This window comes from Amborella trichopoda, chromosome 9 (genome assembly GCF_054954075.1).
Source record: "Amborella trichopoda isolate Santa Cruz 75 chromosome 9, AtrichopodaSantaCruz75HAP2 v2.0, whole genome shotgun sequence".
Lineage (NCBI taxonomy): Eukaryota > Viridiplantae > Streptophyta > Magnoliopsida > Amborellales > Amborellaceae > Amborella > Amborella trichopoda.
Window position 1 is genome coordinate 1,008,159 of NC_142344.1, and position 20,929 is coordinate 1,029,087.

At 35.9% G+C, this 20,929-nt stretch overlaps 1 protein-coding gene across 1 annotated transcript; it reads right to left on the reverse strand.

Annotated features, from left to right (window-relative positions):
- Window positions 1-1,365: 1,365 nt before the first annotated feature.
- On the reverse strand, window positions 1,366-14,859 carry LOC18437519 (alpha/beta-Hydrolases superfamily protein). Its single transcript, XM_006847733.4, has 5 exons — window positions 14,556-14,859; window positions 5,201-6,070; window positions 2,365-2,470; window positions 2,064-2,278; window positions 1,366-1,860 (listed from the first exon to the last, which is right to left on the reverse strand). Exons 2-5 carry the CDS (start codon window positions 5,965-5,967, stop codon window positions 1,593-1,595), a joined length of 1,356 nt encoding a protein of 451 aa, XP_006847796.1. The 5' UTR covers window positions 5,968-6,070; window positions 14,556-14,859; the 3' UTR covers window positions 1,366-1,592.
- Window positions 14,860-20,929: the final 6,070 nt, after the last annotated feature.

Below are 20,929 nucleotides of genomic sequence, written 5' to 3' on the forward strand. Positions count from 1 at the left end.
ATGGTTTTGGACTCAAATTCTTCGGCATGTTTGTTTTCTGGAAGTATCAACTCCAAAGCCAAACTCATGGCTTTACATGGTGGCATGTAAATCATGAGTTCCTCCATTTCACCCATTTTTTTAATCATTGATTTTCATAACGGGTGAAAAAAGAAACTCCCTACTTTTATGCTCCTTATGGAAACTTGCAAGTTTGGAAGTTTGGTTTCTCAAGCAAAACTTCCGGGCAATAAACATCCTTTATCTTCAAGTCCCACACCTTAAACTTCCGGGCAATAAACATCCTTTCTCTTCAAGTTCCACACCTTGACCACCATAATCATGGATCTAGAAAAAAATTGAATTGTGAGTTCATCTCATACTTTTTCTTAGAAGGTTGGCGGAAAGGGCTATGTGGTGAGCAGATTTTTACATCTGGTCCTAAAATCCTTGGATTCTGTCTGGAACCCTTAAATCCTTAGAAACCACTGCAAACTTATGAGCCTGCCGCCTGGCTCATATGATTGCTCATATGATTGCAAAAGTTTCCGAGGGCTATGTGGTGACCCGATTTTTATATCGGGTCCTAAAATCCTTGGGATGTGTCTGAGATCGTAAGATCCATAAAGACCACTGGAAACACATGAGCCAGCAGGCTCACAAAAAAAAACATTTCCTTACTTGTCATGTACATGTTATATATGCGATCCTTTTCAACAACCAAGAAAAGCTTGAATGTATGATGAGGTGCTTATTCAATGTTGGATCGCATCTTTAGCACAAGTTGTCTAACAAAAGAGGGTTGTAGAGGCCCCATCTTACCAGATGTTGTCAGCAGGTTAGGGTTGATGCAGCATACTGTTTCGATTTTGCATTCATTAGGTCTTTGTAAAAATATTTGTTTGAAGTTACATATATCGAGATAAGGAGAGAGAACGGTTTATATGGGGCCAACCTGCATATTGTGGAATTGTAGGTTTGGCAATAAATATATTTTTTACATATAATTTGATTCTAATTTTTAGAGAATATATAACTTTAACATGGAGATCATGAATATGAAAACTAAGTAAAAAATAAATTGAAAACTAAATAAAAAATAACATTAAGAAAACATTTAAACCATTAGTTACACTTAGACCGACCACCTATTTGCATCAATCTTCAAGGTGGACGCTTTAAAAACAAATTTCTCAAACTTTGTAAACGTAAAGCCAATTTGGCATCGAATGGCTGGTAGCAATTGTGACCTCCTTATAACATAGATAAATGGTCTCTTAGTTATTGTCTATGGAGAGAGAGAGAGAGAGAGAGAGAGAGAGAGAGAGAGAGAGAGAGAGAGAGGGGGAGGAGAGAATCTCAATCAGCTCAATGAAACCTCACCAGTTCCCCCAAAGAATGATAATTCATCAATTTATAAATGCATATTGTTTGACTTACATGTAAACAAAGGCGAAAACTATTAAGACAATTTAGTGGATACCAAGCAATGGCATGGACCATGAAACAATCACAGTAAAATTCGAGAAATCGGATTTTCCTCCCAGTTGCAGAAAATAAACCCATGAAAGAAAAGGACCAACAATTCATTAGAAACCATTGAAGGCCCAAACTCATGAATCCCGTTTGCAGTCCAGAACACATTCCTCAAGAAAACTGGTAAGCTGAGAAGTATAGAGCTTGGGGTCATTGCGAAAATGGTCGACATGAGGAGTAAACATGAAATCACAGGCCCTCACTTCATGACCTGCCCTCCTCTGTTCCTCTATAAAGGACTCCACTGATTTGGCAGGAATTACCCTATCAGCCGAACTGTAAATATACAACTGCGGGCATTTTGGCTGCTTTGATGACAGCAAACCCACCACATCCAGGAGCCTCCTGTTCAAGGCAAGAAGTAAATGAGTAACATCATATTGGAGTAATTTGTGTCATGTACATATATATATAGAGAGAGAGAGAAGAGGAGAGCAGGTATGAACGTGCAGAAGAGAACTTAAAGTTTGGCATGTCTTTACCACCAACGGAAAGTGCTAAACTCGCTATAATTAACTATGAAACACTTGGATAGAAAGATTTCAAACCTGTTCACTGTAGGAATATTCAGAACGACCTCGAAAAATTTCTCCAAAACTGCAAGCAGAATGGCTTCTGCAACAGCAGCTTTGGGCTCTTCGGAGTTGCCGCTAAATTTGGCATCGAGTGCCATCTCCATGCCTGGCTCCTTCTTGACCAAGGATCCCTTTGTTGCAATGCTCTGCTTCTTCAGAAAAGCAGCAGAGAAACCAGAGGCCCACACCTTCCAAAAGAGAAGATTTTCTCAGTAACCATAATTTACTTCCTGTTTCGCTAATATGACATGAAACTGAGAGAGAGTAATCATACCTGCGGATCAGGTGCAGCAACAGGTGCTGAATCCACTATGCAACCTTTAATCCTCGAAATCATGGATGAGTCCTCGTTATGAAACTTCTCAAGAATAACTCCATACCTGAACGAAGAAAATATCAAGGGCAAGAATCAGACAAATTTTATGACAAGTTATAATGACAACAAAGACATGCATAAGGAAAACACGTTACAAAGATAAATTAATATAAAGAGACACCGGTAAAAAAATGCAAGCAAAACAAGCCAGTATGGTATTTACATTATTCGAAGGAGTTGAGACTAAGAGACAGAAGAAAAAAAGAGGTATCAAGTCTGCCAAAAGTTGAGACTAAGCCAGTATGGTATTTGCATTATTTCATGACCATAATTAAGAGAGGGCATCAACCATCAAACTAATTAAGATGAAATCACAAGTTGGATATTGAAACTATAACCAGAGGGACCAAAAGACTAATTCCCATGATAAAAAGAGTACATAACCTAACTACATGGCTGTAAGAAATTTACTGACAGCCACATTCCCAAGCATGTATTTCCACGCCCCACATTTCTTGCCAGAACATATGGGCCATAAAACTATCCAAAGGAATATCCAATGATGAGACATACATACTTTCTTATGAAAATATGATGAAACATGCACATGGTATGCTAGAGAACAACTAGAGCTAACAAATATTTATTATATCAGAATGAGGTAACTGGATTAAACACATTCCTCATGCAAGAGGGGCAAATTCTCCACCCAACATGAGGTCTTAAGCAGATTGACAATGCATGATTTTGTTGTAGTGAAGATTCAATGATCAAAGTAATCACCTTGCGCATAATGAGGAGAAACAGACTAATATGAGGGAAATAGAAGGCCTAAAAAACATTTAAAAAAGCTGCAATCAATACATTAAGCCATGATATAGGAGACAACTTGGAAAATTAGAAATCGCATCCCAGATCCATTCATACCAGAACAAAAGTGAAAATATTATGCACAAGAGAAGGCAGTAGTCTACCACATATTTGTAATTTTGTACGTAGAAAGTTCTTGAGAGCTCTTTGCATTTCCTTCTTTGTAATTACCCCTTGTACTTGTTTACCCCATTAATACAACAGGTGGGGTACCCACTAACAGGGGAATTTTGGGTGCACTATGGCAATCAAAGCGTAGTATAAAATGGTTTTTGTTTTTTTTTTTGATTACGTGGTTAAAATTTTCCATTGCTCTAGATATCAATATTTGTAGTTGTGAATCTTGGTTACCCTTAATTGCAATCTGTTAGTCAGAGATAGGACATTGTTGCATTGAGCAGGTTGTGCAAGTTGTTCTAACACTGGAAAGAAAATAGCCACAAAGGCACAAAATTTAGCTGACTTCCAAGAAAGGAAACAAGCATGGATTAAGATGAAACTAAAGATAAAACAATTTAAAGCACCCAAAACAGAAAGTGCCCATAAGCATTCCCTTTACAATGGACCAGGGCCAAGTTCTGAAATTTTCAGGCTTTGTGGATTTGAACAATGGTGCTGAGATAGATAATCAATGCAAAGCAAATACACAAATTTACTGCAACTCCGAACAATCATTAAAGATCATAAGTTGTTGAAAGTCAAGAGAAACCAGGTTCCACAGTGCAAGAACAGTCAATAGCCGAAGTACATCCTTGGTAAACATTTCTAGTCGGTCCTGACAAGTTCAATTCAAATGGATGGCTTTGACGGCCCCAATAGCAGTGGCAATGCAAGATCCATGGAATGCCAAAGTCAAGCAATTTGTGTCCTCTAGTACAGCAGTTCAAGGAGCCGTACAGGAGCATTAATAGTTCTTGGGGGTAACAGCTCCCTTGAGGATATGCGTGCCTTCATATCATGCGTATAATGTCATCTCCCAAGAGACAGGAGCTAATGAAAGCCTGGCAAGCAGCGCATGGAGGGGCACTTCAACCTAGTCTAACCATAAGGCTCACATTGCAGTACAACGGTCTATGATAAGTCCTTCAGGCTCTTCAACATGCATGGATAAAATTGATGTGGATGAGCCTTCTCCAAATGTCCAATTGTTCAGAAGAAGAGGTCATTTAGCCTGAAGGAGTGATTTCTGGAATAAATGGTGACGAAAAAATGGAAGTCCAACAGGGGGAATACATTGAGGAAAATGTAAGAGAAGTGCTCAAGAAATTACCTGTTAGTAATTTCTTCCTTTGTGTGACCCTACCTAGAAGTGGCCCAAACTGGGTTTTTTTACTTGAACAGCTACAACTTATGATAAGCTAGCATCGTGCATGAGCCTTATTTACCAGTTCATTTGGAGGCCAAGTTTGTTCTATAAGTAATGGTAGTAATGGTGTCAGAAACATCACATCCCATTGGAGTTGTCAAGAAGTTGAAGCTAATAACCAGGGGTTTGAAGCAAAGATTTATAATGTTTGACTGCTACAGTAGCATTGCATTGCATTATACTAAACCCCAAATTCCAAGACCCATAAATTCCATAATTATATCCCAAAATGTAATACAGAACAAACTGACTAGAGAAATTACCCATAACCACTCAAGACACAGTTAAGGCAAATACATTACAGGAAGAAACAAAATCCAAGGAGAATTGAGAAGAAACAGTTCACAACTGTTGACATATTTGGTTGATGATTGGAACACACACTAAATTCTCATGACAAGATCAAAACCATATAACTACTCAAACAAACAATAACAAGGTTTAATCTCACAATGAAGACAGCATTTACATGCAAAGAAAAAGAGAACATGACGATCACCACTCTGTGTGTTAACAAGTATGCACCCGTGCGGAATAGAAAAAGAGAGAGACACTCACGTCAACCATCCCGTGTTGCTGAATGTATGAAATACCAGCTTCCTCTCGCAGTCGCCTCCAACCCATGCACCCAGATGGTTAGCAAACAACTCCAACTGCTGCTCAGCCTTCCCACCCACCTTATAACTGACGATATCGCTCATTGGGAAGGTAAATGTAACAGCATGAAAACCTCTAGCCGTGTACCAATCCGCATACCTCTTGAGATGCTTTTGTTTTGCACCCAACCACCCAAGCAAAACCACCACAGTGCCGGATTTTGCAGGCAAACAGTCCAAATCCCCACCATGACCCAAACCCATCTTTGGGGAGTGCCATCTAAATAGTTCCCCTGAATAGTCATTTATAATTTCCTCTGAATTAATCGATTTCGGCAACTGACCAAGGCTAAGGTTCGCTGACCTATATACCACACGAAGAACGTGAGAGGAGGTTGAGGAGAGCCAGTAATCCTTGGACCCAAACAAGAACTTTGAAACAATCAAAGAATAAACAATCGGTGAGTCAGCTTTTGGGGCCATGATTCGAACCCTGGACCAAAAAGATGAATCCAAGGAGCTCGAAGCCAAGACCTGGGATGCCCATGACTTCAATCCATAATTGGGACTAGGAGAATGGCTTGATAAAGAGGAACTTGGGGCCAATCCTTGGGAAATATGGGAATTTGTTGAGGGCAAACGATCAGGGAACTCTGCAGATAAAGCTGCGATTGATGCTACAGCAACTGCGGTTGAAGGCCTTTGAAGGAGCCCAGTGAAGGACCCCATTACACACAGATGTCAAATTTCTCATACCAGCGATTGTTTTAGTTGTTTTGGGGTGTTTTATGCACCCCCATATCACAAACAGAAGAGGGGATTGACCTCAAACCTGTTACAAATATACGAGAAATACGGTTCAGTATCAAGAAAAGTACCATCTACTTCAATAGACATTTGGCAGAAAGAGAAAACCCAGAGAGAGGAGATAAGATTGAACTCCAATCCCGTACAAAAATAAGAAAACAATTAAATGGTCAATAAAAAGATCACTTAAAATAGACATATGGCAAAAAGAGAAGACCCCAACATTTCTGAAGCAGAACCCGCCGCAAAGATGCAATCTTTTGTAAGAACAGATGAAACTGTTAAAAGAATGAAAGATTTACAATTAAATGATTAAAAAAAAAAAACCACTTACTTCAATAATCATCAGGTAAAAAGAGAAACCCCAAGTTTTGTGAAGTAAAATCAGGAGAAAAAAAGGCAACCTTTCCAATAATAGAGAAGGAAAAAGGCCTGTCAATCTGTGTTTATAGGGGTACAGAAAGGGAATGAACGGGGAAGCCAGAACCTTGGACGGTGGGGTATTCGTCGGTCTTAAAAAATTGAAAGTAAAAAATAAATATTAAATTCATTTAAGAAAAACAAAAGTTGGGGAGTTGGGTTTCGACTTGTTCCTCCTTTTGGGTAGGTGAAACTTGAAAGATTGAAAATTGAAACTGAAAATCAAATGTTTCTAATGGGTCGCCAAGTTAATTGAGAAATGCCGAAACACACCCATCATCAAATTTACAAAAACCAAAGTTTTCTTTTTCCCTTTTTCTTTTTCCATAGGGAATCGGACAAATTTACAAAACCAAAGTTTTCTTTTTCTTTTTTTCTTTTTCCATAGGGAACTCAACCGATCCTTTGAACAAAGATAGATAGGATTGAATTTCAGTATTCAAATTGAATAATACTTAAATTTCATTCAATCGTACTATATATTTATGGGTGAAAGATAATCAACATTTACCTTCCTAAAATGAGAGAGAGAGATTTGATAAAAAAGAAGAGGAATTTTTAATGGGAGAGAGAATCAACATTCAACATTTACCTTGGTAAGAGAGAGAGAGACTTCCCCACCAAATGAAGAAGAAGAACCAGTAATCTTTGTAAGGGTGAGAGAATGAAGATTGTTTGTGCAAAAGTAGAAGAGAGAGGGAGACGTCACCAAAATCCAGAAAAAATGGAGAGGTTCGGAGTTTGGACGCGTTGGGGGTGACGCGGATTTGGGACCCAAAAGCGTTTCTCACTCACGCGTTCAACAAAGGCTGGCAACGTGCCCGCTTGACCCCACTTGACCGCCGCACACCAGAAACTATATTGTTTAAATAAAGCTAAAAGGGCTTATATGCATCATCCCTTTAAAGTCAGGACAACGCTCACGCCATGTCAGTATTTATTTCTTGTTATTATTTGTTTATTGTTGATAATGTTCAATCACTAATCGAATAAATTGGATAAGATTTTAAAAGATAATACATAAGGAAAATAAGAATTATAATTTAAAAGATTAAGTTAGAGTAGATATACATGTAAGTATTTATTAGATGTACACTTTTTTTTTGTAAGTAGGGTATTTTTGTTATTAGGGGGCCTATGATAGATATTTATGTAATAATTTAATAATATTTAAGAGTTATGATCCTATGAAACCCTCTTACAATTATGTGTGTAAGATCCCAAATGGTTATCATTAAATTTGACACATATCTCTAAAAAAATCAAGTTTGTTATAACTTTTTTAAAGATTTATGTCAAATTTAATGGTGCTCCTTTGAGATCTTACACACATAGGCGTGAGAGAGTCTCATAGGATAATTACTCAATATTTGATACCCATATGAGTGTTGTCATGTCATTCTTCACTATAATTAATAAATGCTCTTCTCTATCATGAAATTCTACTTTGCCTCTTATCAATTATCTAAAATACCCTTAGATAAAAAAATTACTATATTATAAGATAAATACATTAAATATCAAAAAATATTGAGTACATTAAGTAAATACTCATATGTATGAGTACCTTAGCATAACTTTATTATTTAATTCAAGTAACTCAAGCACTTCGATTATTTTGTTGGAAAATACCCAAAATGTCAATTATAAGGACCAAGGTTTAAAAATATAGTTCAGTGATCACCATTCAAAAAAATTGGTTCGAATCTACAATTCCGACCTAGTGAACCGGCTAAAAAAAAAACAAAAAAAAAAAATATTAAAAATATAATGGGACGGATTCCAAGGGAAATTGTCCAGTCTCTCGATATTTAGGCAAAATCAAACAGGCCCCAATGATTCCTAATCCAAACAGGTTAGTTTTGGTCCGATTTGACGATTTTTAAACCTCGGTTAGGACCATTGTCGAACAAGGGTTTTAAACCTCGGTTAGGACAATTGGCTTGAATGACCACAAAATATCCCTTCTTGCCGTGGGTTTCAAACTATTAGCAGATGTAGGTTTCTCGTTTGGCTCGACAATGCCACACGATGTTCTACATGTTGCACTTCGGCATATCTGGGTTCTAAACCCTAAACAAAATTTTTGTTACTTAAAGTATGAATATTTATGGGAGATTACTCGCATCAATTTGCTTGAGCAACTCAAAAAATGTGAAATTACTGACAGGGAAAAGTTTATATCAAGTGTTAATCATAAGTGAAGAATATCTTAAAAATCCATTAAACTAGGTTGTTGCAGCACTTAAAAACCCTCAGATAGTATCAACATCGAGATATATAATTATGAAAAAGAAAGAGAAAATTACGTACAGACTAGAGTCAATTATAAAATGAGAACACATTGTTTTCAATTTACAGGTGGCACATCCCCCTTCCAAGTTTTTTTTTTTTTTTTTTTTCCAAGTTCCCTCTTGTCCGGTAAACTCAACACTGGACAAGTTGGTTGTTTGCATTTAAACGAAAAGCGGATGTCAGGTGTTTCTTTTTTTTTCCCAATTTACCCCCTATCCGGTAAACCCAACACCAGACGTGTGAGTTTTTTTGCGTTAAAACGAAAAGCAGTTATCTAATGTTTAAATTACCTGATAGCTCTTTAAATTGCCCCCTATCCGACAATACAAATACCGGATATGGGCTATTCTTTCCTGGTTCTTGAGAAGGGCACTTCGAGAGAAAAAAATAGGTAGAGAGAGGCAACAATGGCCTAGTTCTTAAGGCCGGTAGTTAGAGAGAAAAAAGGAGGTAGAAAGAGAAGCACAACAATGGCCAAATTCATAGGGACGGCAGTTAACATTGCGCATACCTAAATTTCTCAGAAGGAAAGCTTTCAAGCGTTGCGAATAGTGCTCATTAACACATCATCTAAACTATTTGCAATAGTGCTTATAACACATTATACGTAAAGGGAAAACTTTAAATTTCATAGTGAACAGTAAAAACAAATTTTCAGGCCCCCTATAATTTTTTATTTTTTTTGACAAATATTATAACCGTTTTTTACACCAAAAACTCATCTTCTAAGGAGACGCAACTCACTTTGATTGTTTAGCATGAGCACCTTACATAAACCCTCCCTTTGACAGTGTTTTTAATCACTTTAAATCCAAAATTATTTTATTTTAGATTTTTAGAATAAAATAGTTGATGGGGTACAAGATTGATTTGACACACTAGCAAATAAGCATTTCATTTCCATTTCATTGATTTGCCACGTGAGTGATTAAAAGAACGTTAATAACACTTTGAAACTGATTGATAATAAAATAGTTGATGGGGTACAAGATTGATTTGCTACACTAGCTAATAAACATTTCATTTCTATTTGATTGATTTGACCACGTGAGTGATTAAAGAACGTTAATAATACTTTGAAACTGATTGATTTAACCACCAAAATTACTATTTATTTAAGTGGCTTTAACATTTTAAACCATATTTTCCCCCAAGCAAGATGGATGTCACTTTTTTAGACGCGTCAAGGTTAGAGATTGCAATGGAACTAGACCTGACCTGATATGGGACCCAAGGGGAATACCAGTTTTGGGTTCAGGTATGGGTTAAAAAATTGGATCCAATCGGTTAACTTGGGTCTACAGACCCCAACATTATTTGATTCAAGTCCGATTATATACTATTGGGTCCAAGTCCAATTCCAATGAATTATGGTCCAGCCGCCCGACCCAACCCGACCCGGCCCGCTACCCATAGTCAAGGTAAGGTACTTGAATCCGATAATATATCTTAATTATAGTAAACAGCAGGATTTAGAGAGAGAATTCCACATAAATTGGAGAATGTCATATCCTATGAGTCAACGAAAATGAGCGAGAGAGAGGGACAAACAAGTTTGAGCTTTTCATCACGGTGGTCACAGATGGTCTTCTCAATTAAAAAATCTTCCTCTTGTAATTTAGATACCCACATGTCACCAAGTCCAAATCAACCTTTTTTTTTCTTTTTTTCTTTTTTTTTCTTTTTCTTTTTTTTTTTTTTTTTCTTTTTTTTTAAGAACTGTACAAGGAAAAAAAATTGGAAAGGTCAAAGTTTATATAGAGTCGAGGCTCTAAACAATCAAATTAGATTCCACCTCAAAAACTTCACTAGAAAAGGCGTTTTTGATGCCCAAATATCCTCAAACTGATCATCTCGATATCAAGATGCATGGATACGAGGAAAAAAAAAATAGATTTCAAATTTTAGAAATAGTGCATCTTCTAACATATTTTTGGACCGTCAATTTTTAAGATTTTCAAGTTTCACAGGTCCGCTCAATCTACATTACTTTTGAAGCTTTAAATTTTATAATTAAATATGAAATATATTTTAAAGTTATCACAAAGATTTTCAGTATTGAAATCACATTTTTAATACTATTTGAAGGTGAGCTTTGATTGTTTAGAGCCCGACTTTATACAAACTGCACCCTTATTATATTGGAGAAATTCAGTTGAGAATGTCACGGAGTTTTTCTGAGCAGTGGGCAGGTTCTATAGACCTTGTCATTTTATTAATATTTTGAAAATTTAAATTATTTATTCTTGTAGATTGTGGATACTGGCTAGAAAAATGGGAATGGTTGTTAGAAATTAAAAATTAAGGGAGAGAGAGAGAGAGGAGTTTTCCCAATTTGAGAACCAAACATAGTGAGGTGTGGCAATGGGCCGGGTGACTCGGCCCAGCCAGCCGAGCCCTAAAAAACTACGGCCTAGGCTACGAAATATGGCCAAAGGGCTGGACACCACAACTCAAGGGTATGGCTAGTCGGGGACCAAGACCGGTCCAGCCTAGCCTTCTTTATGTTGTGTTCTTACTTTGTTTTCTTTTGTTTTTGGCCCAGCCCTAATAGGGCTTGGGCCATGACCCTTGTGGCCCGGTTAGGACGGGGCCGGGCCTGTGCCGACTTATGGGAACTAGGCCAAAGGTGGCCTGGCCCATTGTCACCCTTAAAGACAATCAAATAGTAGAAAAGCAATGAAAAAAAAAACTAAAAAAAAACATTGCTTTGCAGGATAAATAAATAATAAGGGCCTATTTAATAATTAGAAACAACTATTAAATGCAGAAAAGTATACAATGCGATTATTTACTTTTGGTACAAAGAGATCGTAATTAAACTTGACCCTTGGATTTGAAATTGGGTGGCTGTATTTATTGCAATGACCAAGTTCAAAGTTCAAAAATAATTTTCTCAAACTTTATGACACATCAAAGCTATCAAATTTCATATCAAATGGATATAAGTAATGGGAAAGCTTTCAATGTTCCCCCTACAACATAGAAGTTTTATCCTCTCCCTACCATCCAGCCGTTTATTTTTTATCAAGAGAGTCACTCATCGTTTGATCTTAGATCTGACATCTCAAAGTATTTTATTTTTAGTTTTTTTAATATAAATTTTCAGAATATGAAATTTGGTACGTGACATCTTCTCATTGGGGTGCACCTATAAAAAATATTAACAATAATTTTTCGAGAAAAAAATGACCAAAATGCCTTTGAAACTTTTAAGGGTATTTTTGGTCATTTTATTTTATTGGAAATATTTTTTTTATATTTTTCATTAGTGCAAGTTTAATAGATGAATTGACGTTCAAAATTTGGTGTCAAATTAGTTTATAGAAAAATAAATAAAAACAAAATAGTGTAGAGACAAGACATTGTGATTGGGGCAATCTTAGCCCTCCATTAAAAAATGGAGGGTTGGATAAAAGGGAGGATAGAACTTCTATGTTGTAGGAAGATCATAGAAAGCTTTCCCATAAGTAATTGTGACCTTTTTATAGCGAAGATAAATAATTTCATTGTATAAAATCCCATGAGATATTACAATAGCACGTTTTGTGTTTTTAATGGAAGTGTTATAACGCTTCTGAAATTTTGGCTTTCATGGCCTTTTAAAAAGTGTCACAATGTGCTTGAAGGGGCAATTGCAGCTTTTTAATGAAAGTAGCCTTCCAAAGTTGGTGGAAGTAGCGGCTTTTACCAATAAAACATGCTCTAAAAGATATGGGTTTCTAACAGCCCGTTATGCCATTATTTTTCAGAAAATTGAGTTGTTATAAGTGTGTCATTCACTGGAATTTGAAAAAAAAAATTGAATATCATAGCACACTCAAACTATCAAATTTGACATTTAAATGGTTATCATAACATACTCAAACTATCAAATTTGACATTTAAATGGTTATGAGTGATTATAACCTCCTTATAACAATAGTAAATAGTCTCAGAGTATACAATCCAACTAAAATAAGAGATAAAATGTTGTTAATAATTTCATATATTACATATGATCATAATTAATATGTGACATTATTATATAGATATCAACTCGTTCATATTTATCTAATACATGAACTGTTGTTTTACCCAACTATCCATAATGTGAAGTTAAATTTTCATCTAGGTGTTAATGGTATTTTTAAACCTTCAAAGAAAACAATTCTTTTTTTCTTTTCTTTTTTTGTGTTTCGAAGAAGAAAACTGGAAATCAGTTACGATATCAAAGACTAACACTCATTTATTTCTTTACACATGAATTTCAAGTACATGAGAGGAATTCTAAAAAAATGAATTATGAAATAGGAGAAATTCTAGAAAAAACAAAATAAAAAATCAGTGAAAATATATAAAGGGGAAAATCAAAGGGCAACACAAAAAAGTTATTGTTTTAATATCAAAATACATAAAAATGCACATTTATTTGAGAAAATAACTGATACATACTCAATATTAATAAAAAAAATTAAGAAAGTGGAAGAATTGCTCATAAAATGGCCTTTATACCTTAAATAAGAAAAGGGGAAAGTTTAAATAGAGTCGAGGCTCCAAACGATCAAATTAGATTATACCTCAAAAATTTCATTAGAAAAGGTTGTTTTGATGTCTAAATATCCTCAAATTGATCATCTCGACATCACAATGCATAAACATGAGAAAAAAAAATGCATTTAAAGGTTTGGAAATAGCGTATGTTGTTAAGCGACCGTCAATTTTCAAGATTTTCAAGATTTCATAGATTTGCTCAATCTACACTATTTTTTGAAGCTTTAAACTTTATAAATAAAGATGAAAATATATTTTACAGCTATCACAAATGGAAAAAGTTTATATAGAGCCGAGGCTCAAACAATCAAATATGAGCCTACCTCAAAACTTTCAAGACAATAGGTTGTTTTCGTGCCCATATATCCTGAAATTGATCATCTCTGCATCAAAATGCATAGACATGAAAAAAATAGATTTCAAGTTTTGAAAATAGGGTATTTTGTAATGCATTTTTGGACCGTCAATATTCAAGATTTTCAAGTTTTCATATACACTATTTTTTAAGCTTTAAACTTTATAAATAAAAATAGAATATATTTTAATGCTATCACAAATATTTTCAGCAGTGAAACCATATTTATTGACACTATTTGAAGGTAGGCTCTAATTTGATGGTTTAGAGCCTAGGCTCTATACAAACCGCACCCATCAAAAATATTTTCAATATTGAAACCGCATTTCCCTCATACTATTTGATGGTAGGCTCTAATTTGATTGTTTAGAGCCTAAACTCTATACAAACCGCACCCATAAGAAAAAAAACTCTATTTCAGCAAAATAAAAACCAGATAGCCCTGAAATTCTATCGAAATGTCAATCAATATGTTTAACACCAAGAAAATGGCATTTTTTATTGTTGGATTTACTATTGATTATTTTTAACAGCCAAATAAAATGAATTAAAGAAAACAAAAAAAATACTTGTAATGGGTGCAAAAACTCAAATTTAATGGACAATAGATAGATTTTTCCTTTGATGATTCAAGACAAATCGTAAAATCATGACATTTTATCGATAAAAAAAATGAAAGTCTGTTTTATTAGGATTTCATTTTTTATCAATAAAATGCCTCGATTTTACTACTCGAAATCTTATGTTCTTGCAAAAATAGAGCAAAAAGCCATTAACAAAAATTATATCATGCTCACAATTGAGAAGATATATACACAAAGATCAGAGAAATGAGAAAATCCATAAAAAATTAAAGAAAAAGAATGATAAAAAAAAAAAAAAAAAATCTGCTCGGGAGAAATCGTACCTTGAAACAATACCCAAAACATTACAGATCAGAGAACCAAACCCCTCCAATTCATCTTTCAAACTCCAACACATAATCGAAAGCCTTCCTCTTGTTGCCCGAATTTAGGGTATGTATTTTCTGAATAGACATGGAATTTATTGATCAACTGAAAATTCTCAGCGATATAATTAAATTCATTGATTTATTCTAAACTGGCGAGCGCTTCTCTTTCTTTATAGGTTGCAGGAGAGATTCCTCTCTCTCCACAATGAGGAGAGAGAAAGGCTCCTGCAGGCGTAGAGAATATGCTTTGCAGCTCACCAATTTGCCTTTTCGATAAACTTTTTTAATATGTATATAAAAAAGGGAAAGGTTTCTATGCTTGTTCTATCCTCCCCTTACCATCCAACCGTTCAATTTTGATGTAGAGAGCCATTCATCATTTAATCTTAGATCCAATGTCTCAAAAGAATTTATTTTTAGTTTTTTTTATACAGATTGTATGAATATGAAATTTAGTATGTATGATCTTCTCATTAGGGGACATCTATAAAAAAATATTAAAAATAATTATTCGATAAAATATAATAACCAAAATACCCTTTGAAACTTTCAAGGGTATTTTGACCATTTTATTTTATTGAAAACAATTTTTTTATATTTTACGCTAGTGCGAGTCTAATAGAGGAATTGACGTCCAAAATTTGGTGTCAAAATAGTTTATATAAAAAAAAATTTAAAAAAAAATAGTGTAGAGACAATACATTGTGATTGGGGCAATCTTAACCCTCCATTCAGAATGGATGGTTCGATAAAGGAGATGATAGAACTTCTATGCTGCAATGGAAACATAGAAAGCTTACCCTATAAAAAAATACAGTTTTTTACTTACCAAATAAATAACTTTTTTTAACCGTCCAAAGGTGTGAACTTTCTATAAGGCTTAGGCTTTATAAAAAATCAAAAATAAAATAAAGTCTCACATCAAATCCTCGTCCAATAAGTACTTTCGGCTACCAAAATCTCTATGATAGCTCTAAAATCAAATTCTAATACCGACATTTGAAACTCAAAAAATAGTATAGATCTTGTGGATCCGTAAACACTTATTTTTAAAGCAAAATGGACGGTCTAGATAATGTGTTATAACATACGCTATTTTTAGAGCTTGAAATCCTAATTTTTTCACACAACCATAATGTTCAAGAGGAGATAATCGATGTAAAGGTTTTCCAATGCTTTACTTGTAATTTTCAATCAGTTATGAAGTGAGGAATTACTTATTTCGATAGAGTTGCAAGCTTATCAAACCATTTTCTTTTTCAAAATTGATATATGTTTTTTTATAAAATATTATAAAATGGTAAAAATTGCTAGTATATTGACAAAGTGGTTTGGCAAGTTTTTTTAATATAAAATCTAGAGACATCTATTTTCATATCCATCTTATTTTTTTTGAATTAAATATATTCATCAATATATTGCAATTTAAGCTCATATTTTTATTTTTCAATGAGTAATGATCCTATGAGACCCTCCCATACTCATGTGTGCAGGACCCCAAAGGATTGCCATTAAATTTAGCACAAATATCTAAAAAGTTATCACATGGGTGTGGGATTTTTCTAGAGATTTGTGTCAAATTTAATGATGATCATTTGGGGTTCTACACGGATGTGGGAGGGCCTCATAAGATCATTACTCTTTTTCAATATTCCATTAGTCAGACCTCAAATTCCAAACCAGCTTATTTGAGTCTTAGATTGGGAATTTCACAATCCAAACACTATCTCCTTCTACTTAACTTGCTTGCCTTGGTCGGTTTTCCCAATACTCAAACAAAAGAGTTCGAAATATCAAAATCTAAACTTGTTGGTTCAAAAAAAATGATTCGAATCGAGAATCAATCGATTCGAACTGGGAATCATGTATTGGCCGATTCGAATTGGGAATCGGCCATCCCGTGTCAATTCTTTTGTCATTTTAAAAATTGCCAAGTCGACACGAAAATCGGTCATCCTGTGTCGATTCTTTTGTAAAATCGGGAATCGCCTCACCGAGTCAGAACGGAATCGACCGATTCGAAACAGGAATCATGTATCAACCAATTTGAACTGGGAATCGGCCATCCCGTGTTGAATCGTTTGTCGTTTTAAAAATCTCCGAGTCGACACAGAATCGGCCATCCTGTATCGATTCTTTTGTAAAACCGGGAATCGCCTAGCGATTTTGTACAGTGTAATGTTTGAAAAATCGCTGATCTGATCCGAAATTGGACGATCCGAATTGGATATCAGTGATACCGCACCAGATCTGGTATCGGTGATATGGGGCGCGGTTCCCCATTAGAATCGGCCATCTTGTGTCGATTCTTTTGTCGTTTTAAAAATAGCCGACTTGGCACGGAATCGGCCATTCCGTATTGATTTTTTTATAAAACAAACCAAGAGTGTAGTGTTCGAAAAATTACCGATCCGATCCGGATCGAGTATCGGTGATACCGCGCCAAATCTCTATGACCATGGTCAACGATTATGTACAGTGTAGTGTTTGAAAAATCATCGATTCGATCTAGATCAGGTATCTGTGATACCGCGCTAGATCTCTATGATGTCAGCATGGCACGACGCAACCGGGAATCACTAGAATCACCCAACGATTTTGTACAATGTAGTGATTGAAAAATCACCATGAACAGTGTAGTGCACCGATCCGAATCGGGTATTGATGATACTGCACGCCAGATCTGGTATCGGTGAATATCAGACGCAGTTCCCTCTTCTTTTTTCTTTTCTTCTTTTATTAATATTTTTTTTATTCATTAAAATCCAGTGTAGTATTTCAAAAATCATCGATCCGATTCGAATCGAGTACCGCGCCAGATCTCTATGACCATGAACGATTCTGTACAGTGTAGTGTATGAAAAATCACCAATCAGATCGGTGATACCGCCCTGGAATCGCCCAGCAATTATGTATAGTGTAGTGTTTGAAAAATCACCATGAACAATGTAGTGCACCGATCCAGATCGGGTATCGGTGGATATCGCATGCCATATCTGATATCGGTGAATATCAGGTATCAGTGAATATCGTCGATCTGATCCGGATTGGATATCAGTGATACCACGCAAAATCTGGTATCGGTGTTATCGGGCGTGGTTCCCCATTCGAATCGGCCATCTTGTGTCGATTCTTTTGTCGTTTTAAAAATAGCCGAGTCGGCAAGGAATCGGCCATCCCGTGTCGATTCTTTTATAAAACAAACCGAGAGTGTAGTGTTTGAAAAATCACCGATCCGATCCAGTTCGAGTATCAGTGATACCGCGCCAGCTCTCTATGATCATGGTCAATGATTCTGTACAATGTAGTGTTTGAACAATCACCGATCCGATCTGGATCGGGTATCGGTGATACTGCGCTAGATCTTTATGACGTCAACATGACACAATGCAACCGGGAATCACTGGAATCGCTCAGCGATTTTGTACAGTGTAGTGTTTGAAAAATCACCAAGAACAGTGTAGTGCACCAATTCGGATCGAGTATCAGTGATATCGCACGCAAGATCTGGTATTGATGAATATCAGGCGCAGTTCCCTCTTCTTTTTCTTTTCCGGATTGGGCCAGATCTTTGAATATCAGTTCCCTCTTACCTCTTCTTTTTCTTTTTCGGATTGGGCCAGATCTTTGAATATCAGTTGCCTCTTATTTTTATTTATTTGTTATTAATATTTTTTTTATTCATTAAAATCCAATATAGTATTTGAAGAATCATCGATCCGATCCGGATCGAGTACCGCATCATGTCTCCTTGACCATGAACGATTCTATACAGTGTAGTGTTTGAAAAATCACCGATCGGATCGGTGATATCGCGTTGGGTGAATATTAGTTCCCTCTTCTTTTTCTTTTTCTTTTTATAATGAATTTTAATCATTTTTTTGGATTTTTTTAGGGCTTAATCCGACCGATTCTGCCTATTCCTGATCCGGATCGTCGATTCACCGATCCGGGTGGGTTTTTGGGGTGCCCGATTCGGGGCACCGATCCGATTTTTAAACCACTGGTACAATGAATCTCCCAGTTCTAGAGAAGAACCGGCGATTCTGTACAGTGAATCGCCAGATGACAAACTTGCCCGGTTCTGTGTATAGTGAATCCCTAAATGACGCAATCACCCGGTCTGTACAGTGAATCACCAAATGGCGTAATCTAAAACCGAGCGATTCTGTACAATTAATTGCCAGATGACGTAACTGTGTACAATGAATCGCCAGATGACGTAACTGTGCACAGTGAATCGCCAGATGATGTAATCGCCTGGTTCTGTGTACACCTGGCTCTAAAGAAGAACCGACAATTCTATATAGTGAATCGCTCGATGACGTAATCTAGAACTGAGCGATTATGTACAGTGAATCGCTAGATAATGTAATCACCCAGTTATGTGTACAGTGAATCATCTCGTAATCTAGAACTTGGCGATTTTGTACAGTGAATTGCCATCCCCAAATGACATAATCACCCGGTCTGTACAGTGAATCGCCAAATGATGTAATCTAAAACCCTAAAACGGGGCGATTTTGTACAGTGAATCACCATCCCCAAATGACATAATCGCCTGATCTGTACAGTGAATCGCCAGATGATGTAATCTAGAACCCTACCCTAGAACGGGGCGATTTTGTACAGTGAATCACCATCCCCAAATGACGTAATAACCCGGTCTGTGCAGTGAATCGCCAGATGATGTAACCTATAACCCTAGAACCGGGCGATTTTATACAATGAATCGCTAGATGACATAATCTCTCGGTTCTGTATACAGGGAATCTTCAGATGACGTAATCGCCTGGTTCTATGTACACCTGCTTTTAGAGAAGAACCGACAATTCTGTACAGTGAATCGCCAGATGACGTAATCGCTCGGTTCTGTGTACAGTGAATCATCTCTCCCGGTTATGTGTACAATGAATCATCTCATAATCTATAACTGAGCGATTTTGTACAGTGAATCGCGTTATGTGTACAATGAATCATCTCGTAATCTAGAACTGAGTGATTTTGTGCAGTGAATCGCCAGATGACATAATCGCCCGGTTCTGTGTACAGTGCATCGCTAGATGACATAATCACCGGTTCTGTGTACACCTGGTTCTAGAGAAGAATCGGCGATTCTGTACAGTGAATCGCCAAATGACGTAATATATAACCGGGCAATTACGTGCTCCTCCATCACAAATCCACATTGCTATATGTGTTTCACGTGCAACTAGTTTTGGTAGCAGAAGACTATTTATCTTTGCCAAATTTATTATGTAGGTTCGATGTAGGATAATTGCACTAAGGTAATAGCTCTGAAAGAAATATGATATAATTATTAAGTGGCCTCTTTGTATCACAACTTAACATTTGATGTGGTGGTTAACATGTTGTTTTAGTGCAATGGACGTCGCGGGATCAATTCTTGCCTAGGTGCCATAGTTCATTCACAAACAAATAATACCCCCTACACAAAAAGTTCACTTATTTTGGACTAAAATACCCTTCACTCACATAATAAATTATAAATTATTTTCGTTAGAGGGGGAGGTTCGGCATTTTGAACAACTGGTCCGACGATTTATTTTTGCTGGAATAAGTGGTCTGGCGTTTCATGGTGGCGGTCCAGCGATTATTTTTTTTGCTGGAATGGACGGTCTGGCGTTTCATGCTGGCTGTCCGGCAATTATTTTTTTGTTGAAATGGGCGGTCTGGCATTTCATGGTGGTGGTCCGACGATTATTTTTTTGCTAGAATGGGTGGTCTGGCATTTAGAAGTTATGGTCTAGCATTTTGAAGTTGTCATTCGGCATTTTGAAGGGACAGTCCGATATTTTGATATGGCAGTCCAGAATTTTGTAGGGACAGTTTGGTGTTTTGAAGTACGCCAGACTAAGCAGTCCGGCGTTTCCTTTTATTGGGATCCGAAAATGATTTGTCATGTGAAGGGATGGTATTTTCGTCAAAAAAGATGTAATGTTTTGAGTTGGAGGTATTAGTCATAAAAGATGGTTTTTGAGAAAAATAAGTGAGGAAAATTTAGGGTGGGGCTAGAGTGTCTAAAAATTATATTTTTGAGGGTTTTTAGCAATTTTCCCTAAATTTTTTTCCTTTTTACAAAAAAATAAAAGTTTTTTATAAAAAAAATATATTTATTGTAATATATATATATATATAAGGTTCTTGTAAAAAAAAAAAAAAGGTAATACAACAAAAAAAAAGTTTCTTAGCAAAAAATAAAAGCTTATTGTAAAAAAAATATAAGGTTATAGTAAAAAAAAAAAAAAAAAAAAAAAAAAAAGGTAATACAACAAAATTTCTTTTTTTTGTCAAAAAATAAAATATTA

Bases quoted from the DNA above. Each gene is read 5' to 3' on its own strand.
- LOC18437519 (XM_006847733.4), bottom strand. From the start codon at position 5,967: ATGGGGTCCTTCACTGGGCTCCTTCAAAGGCCTTCAACCGCAGTTGCT. The intron at 2,471-5,200 runs GTGAGTGTCTCT...TTCTTCGTTCAG, and splicing joins AGCAACACGGGATGGTTGAC to GTATGGAGTTATTCTTGAGA. The intron at 2,279-2,364 runs GTATGATTACTC...CTCTTTTGGAAG, and splicing joins TTGCTGCACCTGATCCGCAG to GTGTGGGCCTCTGGTTTCTC.